Source organism: Suncus etruscus, chromosome 3 (assembly GCF_024139225.1).
Source record: "Suncus etruscus isolate mSunEtr1 chromosome 3, mSunEtr1.pri.cur, whole genome shotgun sequence".
Classification (NCBI taxonomy): domain Eukaryota; kingdom Metazoa; phylum Chordata; class Mammalia; order Eulipotyphla; family Soricidae; genus Suncus; species Suncus etruscus.
The window spans coordinates 19,626,431-19,643,011 of NC_064850.1; the positions used below are offsets into that span (position 1 = coordinate 19,626,431).

Here is a 16,581-nt window from a genome sequence, read left to right on the forward strand (position 1 = left end):
TATGTCTCCTGTTCTTCTTTGCTCTTCTAAGTGAATCCAGTGTCTGCACTGTGGTGTTTTTAGAGCATCAATGTTTAGAAATGGAAACTACTGCTATCTTTGTTTTTACATTCAGTTCTTCTCATCTATAAAGTAGGGGTGTGTAGAGAGCAGAACAGAATTAGATGCAGGGAAGCTTAGGAGGCTGCTTAAAAGGTTAGTTTAGAAGCCATGTAAGATACGCACATGGTAGCTAGGGCCTTATTAATAAAGCTGCTTGTCTCCTGAAGTCTACTGACTGGCTGTGGGTCATTTCCTCAGCGTTATCCTGAACCCTTAGACCCACTGGATAGAAGGGAGTGCAGGATGAGAAAGGCCTCACCATCCACCGTCCTCCACCACCATTACAGACTCATTAAAATAATTAATACTTCAACTTCAAGGACTCTTATTAATTTAATGAATTCAACAGGGGTGTCACTGTGACCTGTCTCCTTGGGTCATTAGGTGATCTGTGCCTCATACAGTGGTTTCAATAGCCAGTTCACAGATGGGTGCCTGTCAGCAGGTTGAAAACTGCATGCTTAGGATGTGAGTGTTGGTGTTACAGCTGCCACTCTCTTCTTCCTCCTCTTTCTCTTCCTCTTCTCCCTCCTCCTCCACTTCTTCTTCCTCCTCCTCTCCACCCTTCTAGTTCCTCTCCGCCTATTTGATGTTGGAGTACTTTGGCCAGAGGAATGATGACTTTAAATCTTGCCTTTGTTGGATGAATGGATGACTTAGTTAAATCTCCTTAATGACCTTTTTGACTACAAAAACAAGACTTTTTGTTTGCTTGTTTGGGGGCCACACCCAGTGGTAATTAGGGGTCATTTTTGTCTCTGCACTTGAGTCATTATTGGCAGGCTCAGGGACCATATGGGGTGCTGGGTCAACTACATGCAAAACAAGCATTCCTGTCCATTGTACTATCTCTCTGGTCCAACCATAAGATCTTTGTTTGACATGACTTAGAGAAAAAGTTGAAAGAGGGGTGTGGAAAGAGATGAGGGGTCAGTGGGGAAGCAGAGAGGGAAGGCATGGAGGTCATCAGGAGGGGTGGCTGGGAGTCCAGTGGACCTCAAAGCTCCTAAGCCAGAGGTTAGGAGGAATGTAGAGTCCCAACCGGAAGTGAGACTTCCCCACAGGGGCTAAGGGAGATTGGAGGGTGATGGTGTGTGGCTACGAAAGGGCTCAAGGGGCTTGTTGTGGTGACTGTGGAGGTTTTCTTTGAGGAGAAGGGACAGAAGATCATTCTTTCTCCTGGCATTTTCTTTTCAGAGGACACTGCTCAGAGTGGTGATGGGTTGATGAAGTGCTTTCTGGTCTCTGGCCCTATTGGGGGCAGTTAACAGAGGTCCCAGTAGCAGGCTGACCCCTGTGCCTTGTTCTCTCCTCCCCACTGCAGGTCTGAATGCTGGTGTGTTTTATGCCTTATCCACCCTGCTGAACCGCGTGGTCGTCATGCACTTCCCGGTAAGGGTGTTCCCTAAGACTGCTAGGCCTGAGAGGAGGAGACTTCTGAGTTTATTAAAAAAAGGTGGAGGGGGGGCCGGTGTGGTGGCGCTGAGGTAAGGTTTCTGCCTTGCCAGTGCTAGCCTAGGATGGACCGTGGTTGGATCCCCCGGTGTCCCATATGGTCCCCCAAGCCAGGAGCGACTTCTGAGCGCATAGCCAGGAGTAACCCCTGAATGTCACCGGGTGTGGCCCAAAAACCAAAAACCAAAAACAACAAAAAAGAAAAGGTGGAGGGTAGCTGCCTTGCACTTCTGCCACCCCGCCCCAGTTCTAAACTTTTGTGAATCAAGGGTGTGCTTGGGGAGGAGAAAGGAGGCACGTCAGCTGGGTCTTGTCCTAAGTCAGTGGTACTGAATGATGTGACTGGCTCATGCTGTTTCCAGGCTTTCATTCTTTTTTCTTCAAATGAAGCAGAATTCAGGAAAGATTCAAAGTAGAACTCCAAAGCCAACAGTGTCTTGGCTATATAATGGCCTTAACAGGATGCCTGGCAGCACAGTAGGTACATATCCATACTTACAGACTCACCTGGCAAAACCTGGGCAATTCATTTTGAAATTCATTTTGATCACTTGAGACCTTAAAAAATAATTTCTAGGGGGCTGGAGAGATAGCACAGTGGTAGGGAGTTTGCCTTGCATGCAGAAGGATGGTGGTTTGAATCCCAGCATCCCATATGGTCCCCCAAGCCTGTCGGGGTTGATTTCAAAGCGTAGAGCCAGGAGTGGCCCCTGAGCGCTGCTGGGTGTGACCCAAAAATAAAAAAATATATATAATAATAGTTTTCAGGAGCCAGAGCGATAGCACAGTGGTAGGTCATCTGCCTTGCATACGGCCAACACAGGACAACCCCCAGTTCAATTCCCAGCATCCCATAAGGTCCCCTGTGCCTGCCAGGAGCAATTTCTGAGTGCAGAGCCAGGAGTAAACCCTAAGCGCTATCGGGTGTGACCTCAAAAACAAAAAGAAAAAGAAAATAATTTCCAGGGACCAGAGCAATTATAGGGCGCTTGCCTCAGCTTGCGCTGACCCAGATTCAATTGCTGGTACCCCTTTGTGGCCCCCACCCAAGCCCTGTCTAGAGTGATCCCTGAGCACCAAAACAAAACAAAAAACAAACAAACAAATAAAAACTTTCCAGAGCCAGAGAGATACAGTGGGTAGGGCTCTTGCTTTGCATGGAACCAATCCTGGGTACCTCATGGGGTTTCCAGAGCATGCCAGGAATGATCCCTGAGCATAGAGCCAGGAGGAATAAGTCCTAAGTATTGCAGAATGTGACCCCCCAAACAAATAATAGCAGTGACAATAATAACAACAAAACCTTAAAAATGTGTTTACTAGAGCTCTAGTGGCAGAGCACATTCCTTTCATCGACGAGGCCCTGGCACCAAATGCACCTTGTCTCTCATCCCCAGCACCACTGAGTGGAGCTCAGATGCCTCTTCAGCACTGCCAGGAATGCCCATCGCTTCCAAATTAGTTTCTAGAACCAATGAGGGCTAGATGGGATGAGGTGTGTGTCCTGAGTCTGGAACTTCGGGCTCCACCCCATGTAAGCTCTGAGCTCTCTACTTGCAGGGTCAACAGACCACTGCAGCTTAGCATTTTAGGCTCACATTCCTAACTCTGTACCTACTTGATACCTCACGACGTCATAGGCAAAGTTCATTGGGCCTCAGTGTAGAAGATACTGGTTACGGGTACCGGAGCCATAGTGCAGCTGATAGGCCACTTGCCTTGCATACAGCCAATCTAGATTTGGATACTGGCACCCCATATGCGCCCCCCCCCCCAATCCTGCCTGGAGTGATACCTAAGCACAGAGACAGGAATAGTATGCCCTGAGTATTGCCAGGTATAACTCTCACACCCTACCCCACAAATTCCTGGCAGTAGTGGGAGATGAGGAGCCCTCAGTGAATGCTGGTACAAAATCCCTGGCATTTTGCTTGGCTTCTAATTTAGCAGATAAGACTATGGCTGTTACTCCATAGGGGGCTGGATGGATTGTACAGTGGGGTATGGTCCCTGAGATCTGCTGAGCTGGTTTAATCTCCCTGAGTTGGTATGGCCCCCAAAACAAACAAAACAAATTTCTAAGTGTGAAATATTTGGATCAGCATATTTCAGTTTTTCTATCTGTAAAGTGATTCAGAGATAAAACTAATCAAAGAAAGGGTGGCCAGGAGGATTGAATTTGGTTCAAATATATACCTGAAATATAAAGGACGTGATGGAGTTTTTTGAAAATTATGGATACGTTATTCTGAAAAGATAATTATATTATGCCTATATATGTGTAACAGATAAAATATTGTTTTATATTTTTTAATTATAAATATGTCTTTATATACCTTTCTTTGGGTTGCTTTTTATTTGTTTGTTTGGAAGCTATACATGCTGATGCTCAGGACTTACTCTTGGCTCTGCTCAGGAATCATGCTTGGTAGGATTTGGGGGACCCGCCCTATGGGGTGCCAGGAATTGATATCAGGTTGATCCATCTCATGCTAGACAAGTGTTGGCAACAGTTGCTATTCTTGGCTTCTCTCCCTCATAATAGCACCTTACAAGCCATTTTGCCCAAATACTTTCTGCAAATCAAATCTCCAGTGACTTGCCTTTGCACTTTTACTCTTGTCCCCTTCCTGGCTGATCGTTGGTGGGGACTGTGTTTTTCACAGGGGGAAGAAGTAAATGCTGGAAGAATCGGCCTGACCATCATCATTGCAGGCATGTTTGGTGCCATGATTGCGGGGCTATGGCTAGACAAGTCCAAAACCTACAAGTAAGTGCCTGCCTTTCTCTTCCAGACTGCCATCTGGGGACCCTGAATCTGAAGTGACACTGTCATTAGCAACATGTCCCTGAGATATACAGCATGAGATACAACATGCTGAGATATAGCAGCTGGGGCTGGACAGGTCCAGTTCACAGTGGTCTTGTCTCAGTTTCCTCATTTACCAAAGGCAGGAACCCCTGCTTGTCTCCCAATGATCAAGAAAGATAGGAAAGGGTACACCAGACCTCTTGCATTACATAATTAAAGATGAGGCTGGATGGCGGTGGATGGCGATGGATTTCTTTTTGCCATCCCAGGCCACGTGGCTCAGCAACCCCATGAACCGGCGAGTTTCAGGCCCAGGTGAAACGCGAAATCACTCACTCACAGGCAGGCTTCAGGAAGAATCATCTTTATTTAGGCCCTAGCCACCACATGTGTGTGGCCTACTCATAACCTTTCAAGCATACAGCCATTCTAGGCTTGCCCTGCGTCTTATCCTCTTTCAGCCATCTCCCTCAGAGAGCCCAGCAGGGCCAAAAGGCAAAAGCCCCTTAATCCCTTGGCTTCCGGGTTTATCTACCTATTCCAAGACCCCTCCCAGGAATGGGCCGGGCTTTGCAGGTAAGGTCACACCTATTATCCGGTTCCCAAGACCCCTCCCAGAAATGGGTGGGTCTCAGATAGGTACCCTACACAGACCCAGTGCTATACTCTTTCCTATCCCCTGCCCTGCTTCCCCAAGGGCTTTAGGGGAGCAGAGGTGGGAGGAAGGAAATTGAATGCAACAAGCTACCTCCAGTGAGATAGTCTGTGAACCCCCAGAGTGGAGATGAGGATGTGATTCTCTGCCTGTTCCCTGGGCTCTCACTTGGGAAGCTACCCAGGGGGGATCATCAGGGCCCTAACTGCTTCTTCCACTTATGTTTGAGAGTACAGTCATCACCCCACTTAGACCAAGCACCCACACTAACTTAGTCGCTGCCCCCTTTCTAGGAGAAAAATCATTCTTGCCCCTTGCAAGAATCTTACTTTCTTGAAGCAAACAAATAAAGTCCCCCCTGTATTGAACCCTAGACATATTAGTTGAGTCTAGCAACCCAACCCCCTGAAAATGGTATTGTCCTCTTTGGAAACCATTGGCTGGGACCTTATTGGTAAGAATTATGACCTGCTTTGCCTTGGTGTGAAGGCCCAATGAGTTTTCTGAGTCCAGAGTTGTATGTCTGAGATTTTTAGGGTGCACCCAGCTCACCCTGGATATTTATTCAGATGAAGGTTCCTGAGTCTCGCTTTCCTGATGCCAGTCAGTCATGGGTGGGGGTGCAGACCTCTGCCCTTGTGCAGAGCAGTGTGGGTGCCTCATGTGAGTACTCAGACATGTAGGAGAAGGTGGTTCTCACTAAAGAGACCCAGCATCCTCTCGTCTATCTTTCTACTGCGTGGTATGCAGTTAGTGCAGGTTGTTATGGTAGCTGCCAGGATTGCTCTGTGCCATGGTGGATTGCAGGGCTGTTCTCTCCAGAGATCTCCAGGGATCTCTGAGGATCCCAGGTCAGTAGGCATTTGCTAGAAGTCTTCCCTTGCCACACACTGTGAACTACAATCAGACTACATACTCTGGCTGCCGAGTCAAGTCCCAGGCCACTTGAGGTCATGCCTGGTTGTGGTGACCCTGGCTTGAAAGGGTGGCAGCTGGGCTCAGCTTCATTTCTGTTGGTGGATCCTGGCCACTCTGTCTTGTGTATGTCATCATCCATTGCTTGCTTTGGCCCAGATGGAAGAGCTGGGAGGACAGGCCACCCCCAAATCCTGAACAGTGGTGTCCCTTTCTCCTCCCAGGCTTGCTGTGCAGTGGGAGGATCGGAATGTTGGCTGGGCTAGAGTGTGGGCAGTGGCTGACTCAGATAAACTGGAAATCATAGAGCAAGGCAGGGAGAACACTTATTGAGCCTTCTTTGCCACGCACCCCCACTTCAGTTGACACAAGACCTTTGGCTCCCTGCTGAGAAAATAGGCTGTGACCTGGGTGCTCTTCTCTGATCCCTGAGGTGCCCACAGATTTCCAGTTCAGTTTGGAGGTTGGAAATAGTGTGTCTAGTCTCTATCTCAGCTGAGATAACTGACCTTTCTTCTTTCTTTTTCTTTCTTTCTTTCTTTCTTTCTTTCTTTCTTTCTTTCTTTCTTTCTTTCTTTCTTTCTTTCTTTCTTTCTTTCTTTCTTTCTTTCTTTCTTTCTTTCTTTCTTTCTTTCTTTCTTTCTTTCTTTCTTTCTTTCTTTCTTTCTTCCTTCCTTCCTTCCTTCCTTCCTTCCTTCCTTCCTTTTTTCCTTTTTTCCTTTTTTCCTTCTTTCCTTCCCTCCTTCCCTCCCTCCCTTCTGTCTTTTCTTCCTTTCTTTCTTACCTTCTGTCTTTTCTTACTTTCTATCCTTTTTTTTTTTTTTTTTTGGCCACACCCGGCGGTGCTCAGGGGTTCCTCCTGGCTGTCTGCTCAGAAAATAGCTCCTGGCAGGCACGGGGGACCATATGGGACACCGGGATTCGAACCAACCACCTTTGGTCCTGGATTGGCTGCTTGCAAGGCAAACACCACTGTGCTATCTCTCCGGGCCCACTTTCTGTCTTTTTTTATTTCATTTGTAGAGGAACATATCTAGCTGTGTGCAGTAAATACTCCATGTATTGCCACTGATGCTTGGAGGACCATGCAGTGCTGGTGATCAAATCTGAGATTCATGCACATAAAGCATGTCTCCAGTCATTGAGTATTTTTCTTGCCCTACAGATATCTTTTTCTTTTCTTTTTTGTTTTTGGGCCACATCTGGTATTGCTGTACATGATGTGTTATTGGGGGTTACTTCTGGTGGTTACTCAGGGAACCATGCAGTGCTGAAGAATAAATTTTGTGCTTCTTTGCGCAAAGAGTATGAAGTTGTCCTTTTATTTCTCTCCCCAAACCCCCCGAAGATAGTTTTCTAAATCATTTCAGTGTTGTAAAATCTATGCTTAAAGAAATGTGGTAAAAGAAAGTTCTGCATCTGATGAGCTTGTGGGGTAAGCAGGAGATGATGTCTGTGGAGTTGCTTCCGCTGGGTGCGTGGGACTGGAAGGAGAGGACTGGGAGTGGGAGGAAGTGCCTTTACCCTCAGTAGCTTTGAAGTCTGGCTGGGAAGGGCATCCTCTGGGAGCCCTGACCTTGAGCTTTTTCAAAAAGACCACCACAGAGTGTATTCTCTTATCAATCCCTATGTTGTCAGCAAAGGGATGGGCTTTCAAGTCCCAGTACCAGGCTCAATAGGCAGTTTCAAATGAGTAATTTATTTGAGCTTCAGTTCTATAAAATCGGGCAGTCATTCAGGTTTATAGAACTTTTCCTCTCCTTTCTCTTTCCTGTCTATTTTTTTTTTTTATTTTGATTTTGAACCATGGTTTCTTACTCTGGCTCTGCACTCAGGAATTATTCCTGGTAGTGCTCAGGCAACCATAAGGGATGCAGAGGATTGAACCTGGTCAGTTGCACACAAGGCAAACACCCTACCCACTATACTGTTGCTCTTGCTCCTCTTCCCTCCTTCCCTCCCTCCTTCCCTCTCTCCCTTTCCTCACTTTCTTTCTCCCTTCCTTCCTCCCTTTTTCCCTTCTTCCTTCCTTTTTTCCTTCTTACCTTCCTTCCTTCTCTTCCTTTCTTCTCCCCCTCCCTCAGAGGATTTGGTGATTCCTAGTGATGCTTGCCCAACTAGGCCAGGTGGTTTAATGCTTGGGTGCAGTGATATAGTATTGGTTAGACCCAACAATTCTGCATGCACCAGGGTCACAACTACTACCAGTGCTTCAGTGGCCATCAGGGACACTCTGAGAGGTGTCTGAGGGTCTCATGGCTTTCCTTAGAGTCCAGGGTGGGATGGGGGCTGTGGTGCCAGGAATCAGACTTAGGTCCTTGTGCGTACTAGGCATGTGCCGCCGACCCTGAGCTATCTCCCTGGTCCATTTCTAGGGCTTTGAAAAGGCTGAGGGTAATAATACATGCATGAAAAGTTCATAACAGAATTCTGGCAACAAATAAAATGTACTTTTTGGTTGAACATAACAGGTGTATCTCTGCTTGTACTCTTGCTGTTTCTTTGGCTTCTAGCAAGGCTTGTGAAGGTGTTTAAGTGAGCACTGTCTGGCCTCTGTGGAGGACGTTTGAGGGCTGTTGGAGCAGGCCAAGTATGGGCAACAGGGCAGGCACCATTAGGGGGTGCCCTAAAGGGAACACAGATGGAAGAAATGCAGAGGACTCAAAGTCACTGGTTTGAGTCAGGCCCTCAGCTCAGGGCGAGGAGGATTTGTTCTCTTGATTTCTGCCTCTGGAGAAGAGTCCAGATTCAGCGAGATAAGATGCTTCATGCCTGTGCAGGTGGCATCAGCTCTGGGGGCGATGAAGATCAGAGAGAATCTTTACTCTGCGTCCACCCTGCTTTGTTCCAGGCTCCTGGCAGAGAAGCAGATGGGGTGACTTCTGAGGGGTCACCTGCCTCTGGAAGCTAATGCTTCTCCTGTTTGGATGGAACGGGGAGAGTAGGAGAAAGTAGAGGAGGAGAAAATGGTAACTGAAAGATCAAGGACCTTTTTGCAGGTTCTACTCTAATGCATACAACCAGAGACAGCTCCCTACTCTCATGGTCTTCCCACATTGCAGTTATCTGAGGAAACTTGGCTCTACAGCAAGTCCAGGGAGAGCAGCTGTCCCAGCACAGAGCAGCAGGTGTCCTGGAGATACTGTGGAATGAGTGAGAGAATAATCTCATTCAAGGGTGTGATTCAACCAATTCTTCTCCCTCTGCCTGCAGGGAGACCACCCTGGCGGTGTATATCATGACTGTGTTGGGCATGGTGGTGTACACCTTGACCTTGGACCTAGGGCACCTGTGGGTCGTGTTTGTTACCGCAGGCACCATGGGGTAAGTCTCATCTCCTCATCTTCTCAAAGGCTCTGTGGGAGCTGCTAATCTGTTTGGAAGCAGCGTCGGCCCCTTTGGTGCCTTATCTCCAAGGATGGATGGGCAGGGACGTGACAGCCCGACCTAAGGTTTTGTTTACTGCACACTGTAAAAGTCTTTCTGCAGCTGCCAAGACCATCCATGCAGTGGGCATGAGTGTGACCTTCCAGGCCTCTGGGAGCTCAGCCAATATTTAGAGTCCAAGTCCTTTTTAACTCCCCTTGGGATGTTCCGGGGTCACCAGTAGTTCAAAGGGCTTGGAATGAAGAGTTTGGGTTCTGTTGTCAGTTTGGCTGCTGGCCCTCTCTTGGACCCCAGGCATGACACTTAACCTGTTCTGAATCTTAGTTTCTTCATCTGTAAGGAAAGATCAGAGTGACCTGCCTGAAGAGCTGGTGGAAGAACTGAGAGGGAAAAAATGAAAGTGTGAGGAAGAAAAGAAATGTGAGAACGGTCGGCAACCTGGGTGCTGTTCTAAGCACTAGGAATGGAATTTTCTAGACCTGAGACAGACAGACAGATAGACAGACAATCTTTCTTGGTTGGGGCCTTGGCTACTTTCAGGAGGCTGATAAAGATCACAGAACTCTTCCCTACAGCTCCAGAGAGCATGGGAATCTGCTTCTTACTCTTAGCACAACGCCTGGACTATGACACTGTGTCTCATTGCTGAGAACTGGACATTGCTGAGATTCTGTGATTTTTTTTTTTTAATTTTGTGGAGAGGGACTCACATGCCATTTGGATGATCTTGTCCATAGTTGGCTGGATGTGGAAAACTACAAAAACAGGAGTCCCACAAACGTGCCCTGAGTGCACAGCCTATCTCTGAACATTTTTCTGACCTGCATGTTCTCTCCCTCCTTGGGATGGCCTCCTAGAGCTCTAGTTTCCTTGTCTATCCTTCTCTGTGGTGCTGGGGATCAAGCCCAGAGCCTTGGACAGGCAAGCTAATACAGAGCCACTTCCTTGGTTCTCACAGTGGTTTTCAATTTTGCCGGTTTTTGGGAGTGAAAGGATTGAAGTCCTGTGCTCTGGAGAATGGCCTGGCTGGCCAGGCAAGGCTCAAAGGGAAGAAACAAAACAGGAAAAGGAATTCCAAGGGGAATAATATTACACCCCCCTTCCTTCTCCCACCTTGTTGTTCTGGACTTTGCCTGTCATCTGGTTTCTGTGCTCTGGCCCTCAGCTTCTTTATGACGGGCTATCTCCCGCTGGGATTTGAGTTTGCTGTGGAGCTGACCTACCCGGAATCCGAAGGCATGTCCTCAGGCCTCCTCAACGTGTCTGCCCAGGTACAACCTGACTTAGTGGCTGCCTCAGCACTGTGTTTCTTTATTCCCTGTTTGCTGGTGGCAGCTCTATTGGATGGGCGCTAGCTGGGTGGGCACTGATGCCCATTCTTTGTGCCTTTTTCAGGTATTTGGGATCATCTTCACCATCTCCCAGGGCCAAATCATTGATAAATATGGGACCTTGCATGGAAACATCTTTCTGTGCGTGTTCCTCACCTTGGGAGCATTCCTCACAGGTGAGAACAAGATGGGAGGTGAGGGTGGCACCTGGGTTTCATATTTGGCAATTTAGAAGCTGGTGCCTTGACTGACCCTAAGGATTAGGGGTACAGATAGCTGCAAGGGGGAAACAGCAACTTATTAGCGTTTTCAAGGCAGGAGTGGGGTTTGATGGTCTTTATATGATCTTTGGAACTAGAAGACTTTGTTTAAATCCTTGCCTGGGACTCTGACCTTTGGGCTCCTTTGACCTGTTTCCTAACCTGTCTGGTGAGGCCTGCTGTGAGCACACTCCCTGGCAAGTATGTGTTGTCCCTAACTGAAAGTGAGTGTCTTTGGCTCCACATGGACCCTGCTGTCATGACAGGTCTTCAGCAAGGTCTCAGGCTAATGATATACAGCTTCTTTTTTTTTTTTTTGGTTTTTGGACCACACCTGTTTGACGCTCAGGGGTTACTCCTCCTGGCTATGCGCTCAGAAATCCCTCCTGGCTTGGGGGGACCATATGGAATGCCGGGGGATCGAACCGCGGTCCATCCTATGCTAGCGCTTGCAAGGCAGACACTTTACCTCTAGCGCCATCTTCCCAGCCCCGATATACAGCTTCTAAGATAGCTAAAGGCCATCTGGGGGTACCCATGACCCAAGGGAGAAACCCACAGGAGGGTCCCCACCCCACTATGAACTATGAACCATCTATCTCCTAAATAATTCTCTTCCTTCTTCCCCCTGATCCTTAGTTTTTATTAGGGCAGATCTTCGGAGGCAGAAAGCGAACAAAGAAACTCCTGAGAGTGTGAGTATGTGGGAGTGTGCTGGGCTGAGATGGGGTTCCAGGCAGGCTAGGGGCAAAAGGTGCTCTCAGAGAAAACTGGCTTCCTGTGTCAGAGAGAGCAGCTCCATGATCATAAACGTGCCCTCAGTGGGTGTTTGGATTCCTGCTTTTCTGCTGCTCTATTTTGTTTGTTTTTAAGGGGACCACTTGTGGTGGTGCTCAGGGTTTATTTCTGGCTCTGTGCTCAGGGATCACTCCTGGCAGTATTTGGGGAACTTGATGGGGTGCTGGGGATTGAACTGGGTCGGACACATGCAAGGCAAGTGCTCTATTCGCTGTACTCTCTAGCACTGAGAGATTGTTAATTTTTGTATTCACTTACAGATATTTGTATCTACATACATATGTGCATATGTGTCTAAGAATATGCTTACATTTTTTTTTTTTTTTGGTTTTTGGGCCACACCTGGCGGCACTCAGGGGTTCTCCTCTCTCTGCACTCAGAAATCATTTTCTGGCCACTGAGTATGCATTTTTTTTTTCTCTGAACTTCTTCACTGATGTTGATTGATTAACATTACGGAATTTGAGGAATTGAGTTTTCAATCCATTTGTGCATGTTCAGAAGCTCACCATTTTCTAGAGAAAAATCTCTGTGGTCACACCTTCTTTCCAGACATCCTCTAGAACAGGGGTCTCAAACTCAATTTACCTGGGGGCCGCAGGAGGCAAAGTTGGGGTGAGGCAGGGCCGCATAAGGGATTTCACAAAAAAAAAAAAGTCCTCAAACGTCATTGTTAACAATTTTAAGTATTTCTTCTGAACATGAATAGAACATTGAGTGAAGATCATGAACAGTTCTTCTGAACATGGCATCTTTTGCCTATTCCTTGCTGCCAGAGACTTGACAGCGCTTCTTCTCACAAATCTGAACCACATTTGGCTTTAGAGAGGAAGCAGTTGAGACCCTCAGTATGGCTGGAAGATGATCATCATTAAGTCTAGACCTGTACTTTGACTTATTGAAGTTCAATGTGGAGAATAACTTTTCGGTTTTTTTTTTTTTTTGGTTTTTGTTTTTTGGGCCACACCCATTTGACGCTCAGGGGTTACTCCTGGCTATGTGCTCAGAAATCGCCCCTGGCTTGGGGGGACCATATGGGACGCCGGGGGATCGAACCGCGGTCCTTCCTTGGCTAGCGCTTGCAAGGCAGATACCTTACCTCCAGCGCCACCTACCCGGCCCCGTGAATAACTTTTCACACAAATATGTGCTCCCAAAAGGGCACATGGTGCGCTTGAACATTCAGGAAAGCTCAGGGAAGCTGGGGGGCAATTCTCTCAAAAATTGCCCATGCATGTCTGCTTTTCCACTAATCTCCCTGAACTTGGCTTTGAGATCAGAGTTGCATTGCAGGTCAATGAACTCCATTTGAAGCACAGGAGGGGCATCTTGCACATCAAAGGAAAAGGGGTCCACAAAAATTTGGAAAGTGGCTCTGTGCTTTTTGAAGTCGGCAAATCTGTGATCAAATTCCTTCTCTAGCTTAAAAATAGCATCAATATATTTCTCACCACTGAATGGTATGCCTGCATCCACAAGTTCCTTGAATGCTGGAAAATGGCAAAGATTTGTCTGAGAGAGCTGGGATTTCCATAACACAAGTTTTGTGGAGAATGCTCTCACATTGTCATAGGTAGCACTGATAAGCTGCCCCGGGCCTTGTAACATCTTGGTTAGTACATTCAGCTTATGTGTGATGTCAACAAGAAAAACTAAGTCCATGAGCCATTTGTGATCACTCAACTCAGAAACAGCATTCCCATCCTTCTCCATGAAGGCTTTCACTTCTTCTCTCAACTCAAAAAATCTTTTCAGGACATTTCCCCTGCTGAGCCAACGCACCTTGGTGAAATAGAGCACATCTCCATATTCTGACTCCATTTCCTCTAAAAAAGCATGGAACCTCCTGTGCTTTAAGCCCCTGGATCTGATTTGTTTGATGCATTTCACAACAGACATCACATTGTCACACGGCAGGCATTTACTGTAAAGGGCCCACTGATGGATAATGCAATGAAGAGCAATGGCCTTCTTTACACCCTCTCTTCAAGTTTTTTTTGAACAAGTGCCACCAGTCCATTTTTTTTTTCCCTGTCATCGATGGCACTCCATTGGTTATTATTCCAACAAACCTCTTCCATGGCAAACCTGCATTCTCAATGGCATCACACAGATGCCGAAATATCTCATTAGTGGTGGTCTGGCCATGCATTGGAATTATTGTGAGCAGATCCTCTGTCAATTGTTATATCTGTGCCCTCATCAAGAGCAACTGAGTATGCATCAAAACATTTGGCTTTCTCACACAGTTGATGATAAATGTCACTTGACATGTTAGAAATGCGCTCTGCCACAGTGTTGGCAGAAAGGCTGATCTTGCTAAACTGACCTTTCTTTTCTGGACAGATAATATTTGCAGCCTGTAACATGCATTTTTTTTTAACAAACTCTCCTTCTGTGAATGGTTTCCCTGCCTTAGCAATCATCTCACTAATCATGTAACTAGCTTCAATTGATGCAACATTCTCTTTGGTTGCTTTCTTGAAGAAATCTTGTTGCCTCATTAGACATGCTTTAAGACTGGCAACCACTGGGCTCTCTCATTTCCTTGATATTTTGCACATTCCTCAGCATGTTTAGTTGAATAATGGCGTTTCAAGTTGTATTCCTTGTGCACTGCAACTTTCTCTGAGCAAATAAGACATGTGGGGATGCCCCTGTGCTCAACAAAGAAATACTGCATCTCCACTTTTCCTGAAATTGTCTGTGCTTGCCATCAATCTTTCTCTTCACTGCAGGCTTTGATGAAGTCATGATGAAGGTATGACAAAATCTAATTCTGTAATAAACCTCTCTTCCTTCTCTCCCTTAAGCCTCCAATAATGCAAGGGACAGCGGGCAGGAGCAGCAGAAATGACATTTGCGCTAGGTGCAAAGTATTCGCGGTTATTTGCTTACCGAATATTCACAATAAAAAATTGATTAGTGGGCCCGGAGAGATAGCACAGCGGCGTTTGCCTTGCAAGCAGCCGATCCAGGACCAAAGGTGGTTGGTTCGAATCCCGGTGTCCCATATGGTCCCCCGTGCCTGCCAGGAGCTATTTCTGAGCAGACAGCCAGGAGTAACCCCTGAGCACCGCTGGGTGTGGCCCAAAAACCAAAAAAACAAAAACAAAAACAAAACGATTAGTAAGAAAAAAATAGCAAAAAATCGCATTAAACATTTGGACACCCCGAACGGAACTGCTTGGGGTATGCGAATGTTTAATGCGATTTTTTTCTTACTAATGCAATTTTTATTGCAATTATTCGGTAAGCGAATAGCCGGGAATACTGAGATATTTGAAGGCCAGCTGCGGGCCACAAAATGTTGTATGGAGGACCACAAATGGCCCGAGGGCCACGAGTTTGAGACCCCTGCTCTAGAATGTTTCTACCCACATCACCCAGGTCTGTGGCCAAGGAGTGATCATACATAGTATTTTGCCATTTTGAAAAACCTTCACTGGTTTTCTTTTCTTTTTTGGGGGGGGGGGGGGTTTTGGTCCACACTCGGTAACGCTCAGGGGTTACTCCTGGCTATGTGCTCAGAAGTTGCTCCTGGCTTGGGGGACCATATGGGACACCGTGGGATCGAACCACGGTCCGTCCAAGGCTAGCGCAGGCAAGGCAGGCACCTTACCTTCAGCGCCACCGCCCGGCATCTTTTTTTTTTTTTTTTTTTTTGGTGGCGCTCATGAGTTATTCCTGGCTTTGCTCTCAGAAGTCGCTCCTGGTGCGGGGGATCATATGGGATGCCAGGATTCAAACCGGGGTCTGTCCTGTGTTGATCGAGTGCAAGGCAAACGTCTTACCACTGTGCTATCGCTCCGGCCCCTTCACCAGTTTTCTAAGGCAAAGATGGTAATCCAAAAGATGTTGTCTTGAGCCAGAGAGATAGCACAGCGGATAGGGCATTTGCCTTGCATGCTGCCAACCCAGGACAGACTTGAGCTGGCAGGTAGAGCTTGCACAGAGAGGCATCTAGACTTGGTGGTTCACTGGGGAGAGGAGAAAGCCTGCACGTGAAATGTTTCTCTGGAGCTAGAGTCTGTGGTTCTGGCATATAGAATTGGGCTCAGATCCCTCCATGAATAAGGAACCTGCTCTGTGGAATGCAGGTTTCAAGCTGAAATGTGATGGTTTTATATTTTGTGGGGAGGGGCCCAAATGGTGATGCTCAGGGCTTATTTCTGGTTCTGCACTTCAGGCTCAGGGGACCATTTGGGGGATCAGGATTCACCAGGATCAGCTCCATACAAATCAAGCACCCTACCTGCTATATTATTGCTTTGCCTCAGATTCTGCTATATTTACAGGCTGAATGAGGTCAATAGCATAAGGTCACCTATAATCCTGACCTGGGATCTGACACAAAGCTGATTCAGTGGCATTTGGGCCATTTCCCCAAAGTTTTCTGTGGTTTTATTCAGTTACCTTTGGCTTTCTACCTGCTTATTGACTTCACAGGGCCTGAGGGCCTCCCACACCCCTGCCCTCTCCATGTTCCATCCCTGTCCTCCTGTCAGTCTCCTCTTGTATAGTGTTTAGGTGGTTCCTGGGTACACAGGCTCCAAGTTGTTGATCAGGGTTGATGCTGTCACTCAGTTGCCATATATGTATAGGAAGTATGGGAAAGCAGCTGGTGGGACAGGATTGTTCTTAGCCCCTAATGTCACTGGATAACTCATTCCATGGCCTTGGGTCCTAACCTGCATCTGGGTCATCTTGATGTTGGGGAGGACTGTCCTGCTAGCTAAGCTCAGGGTATGGGGGGATCATCATACAGTACCCCTCCTCTGAATGTCTCAGTGGTCATCATCATTGAGAATTCAGAGCAAGGGGATAATGGGCATGGAACAAATCTGGCTGATGCAGTTTAGGTCT

General features: G+C 47.1%; 1 protein-coding gene across 1 annotated transcript in view; it reads left to right on the forward strand.

Annotated features, from left to right (window-relative positions):
* FLVCR2 (FLVCR heme transporter 2) overlaps positions 1 to 16,581 on the forward strand; it is a 70,502-nt gene that overhangs the window by 50,155 nt on the left and 3,766 nt on the right. The window contains exons 4-9 of the mRNA XM_049770542.1: positions 1,427 to 1,494; positions 4,224 to 4,327; positions 9,153 to 9,263; positions 10,492 to 10,597; positions 10,722 to 10,833; positions 11,557 to 11,612. Of these exons, the coding sequence (XP_049626499.1) occupies positions 1,427 to 1,494; positions 4,224 to 4,327; positions 9,153 to 9,263; positions 10,492 to 10,597; positions 10,722 to 10,833; positions 11,557 to 11,612 (557 nt within the window). The remainder of the gene's footprint in view (positions 1 to 1,426; positions 1,495 to 4,223; positions 4,328 to 9,152; positions 9,264 to 10,491; positions 10,598 to 10,721; positions 10,834 to 11,556; positions 11,613 to 16,581) is intronic.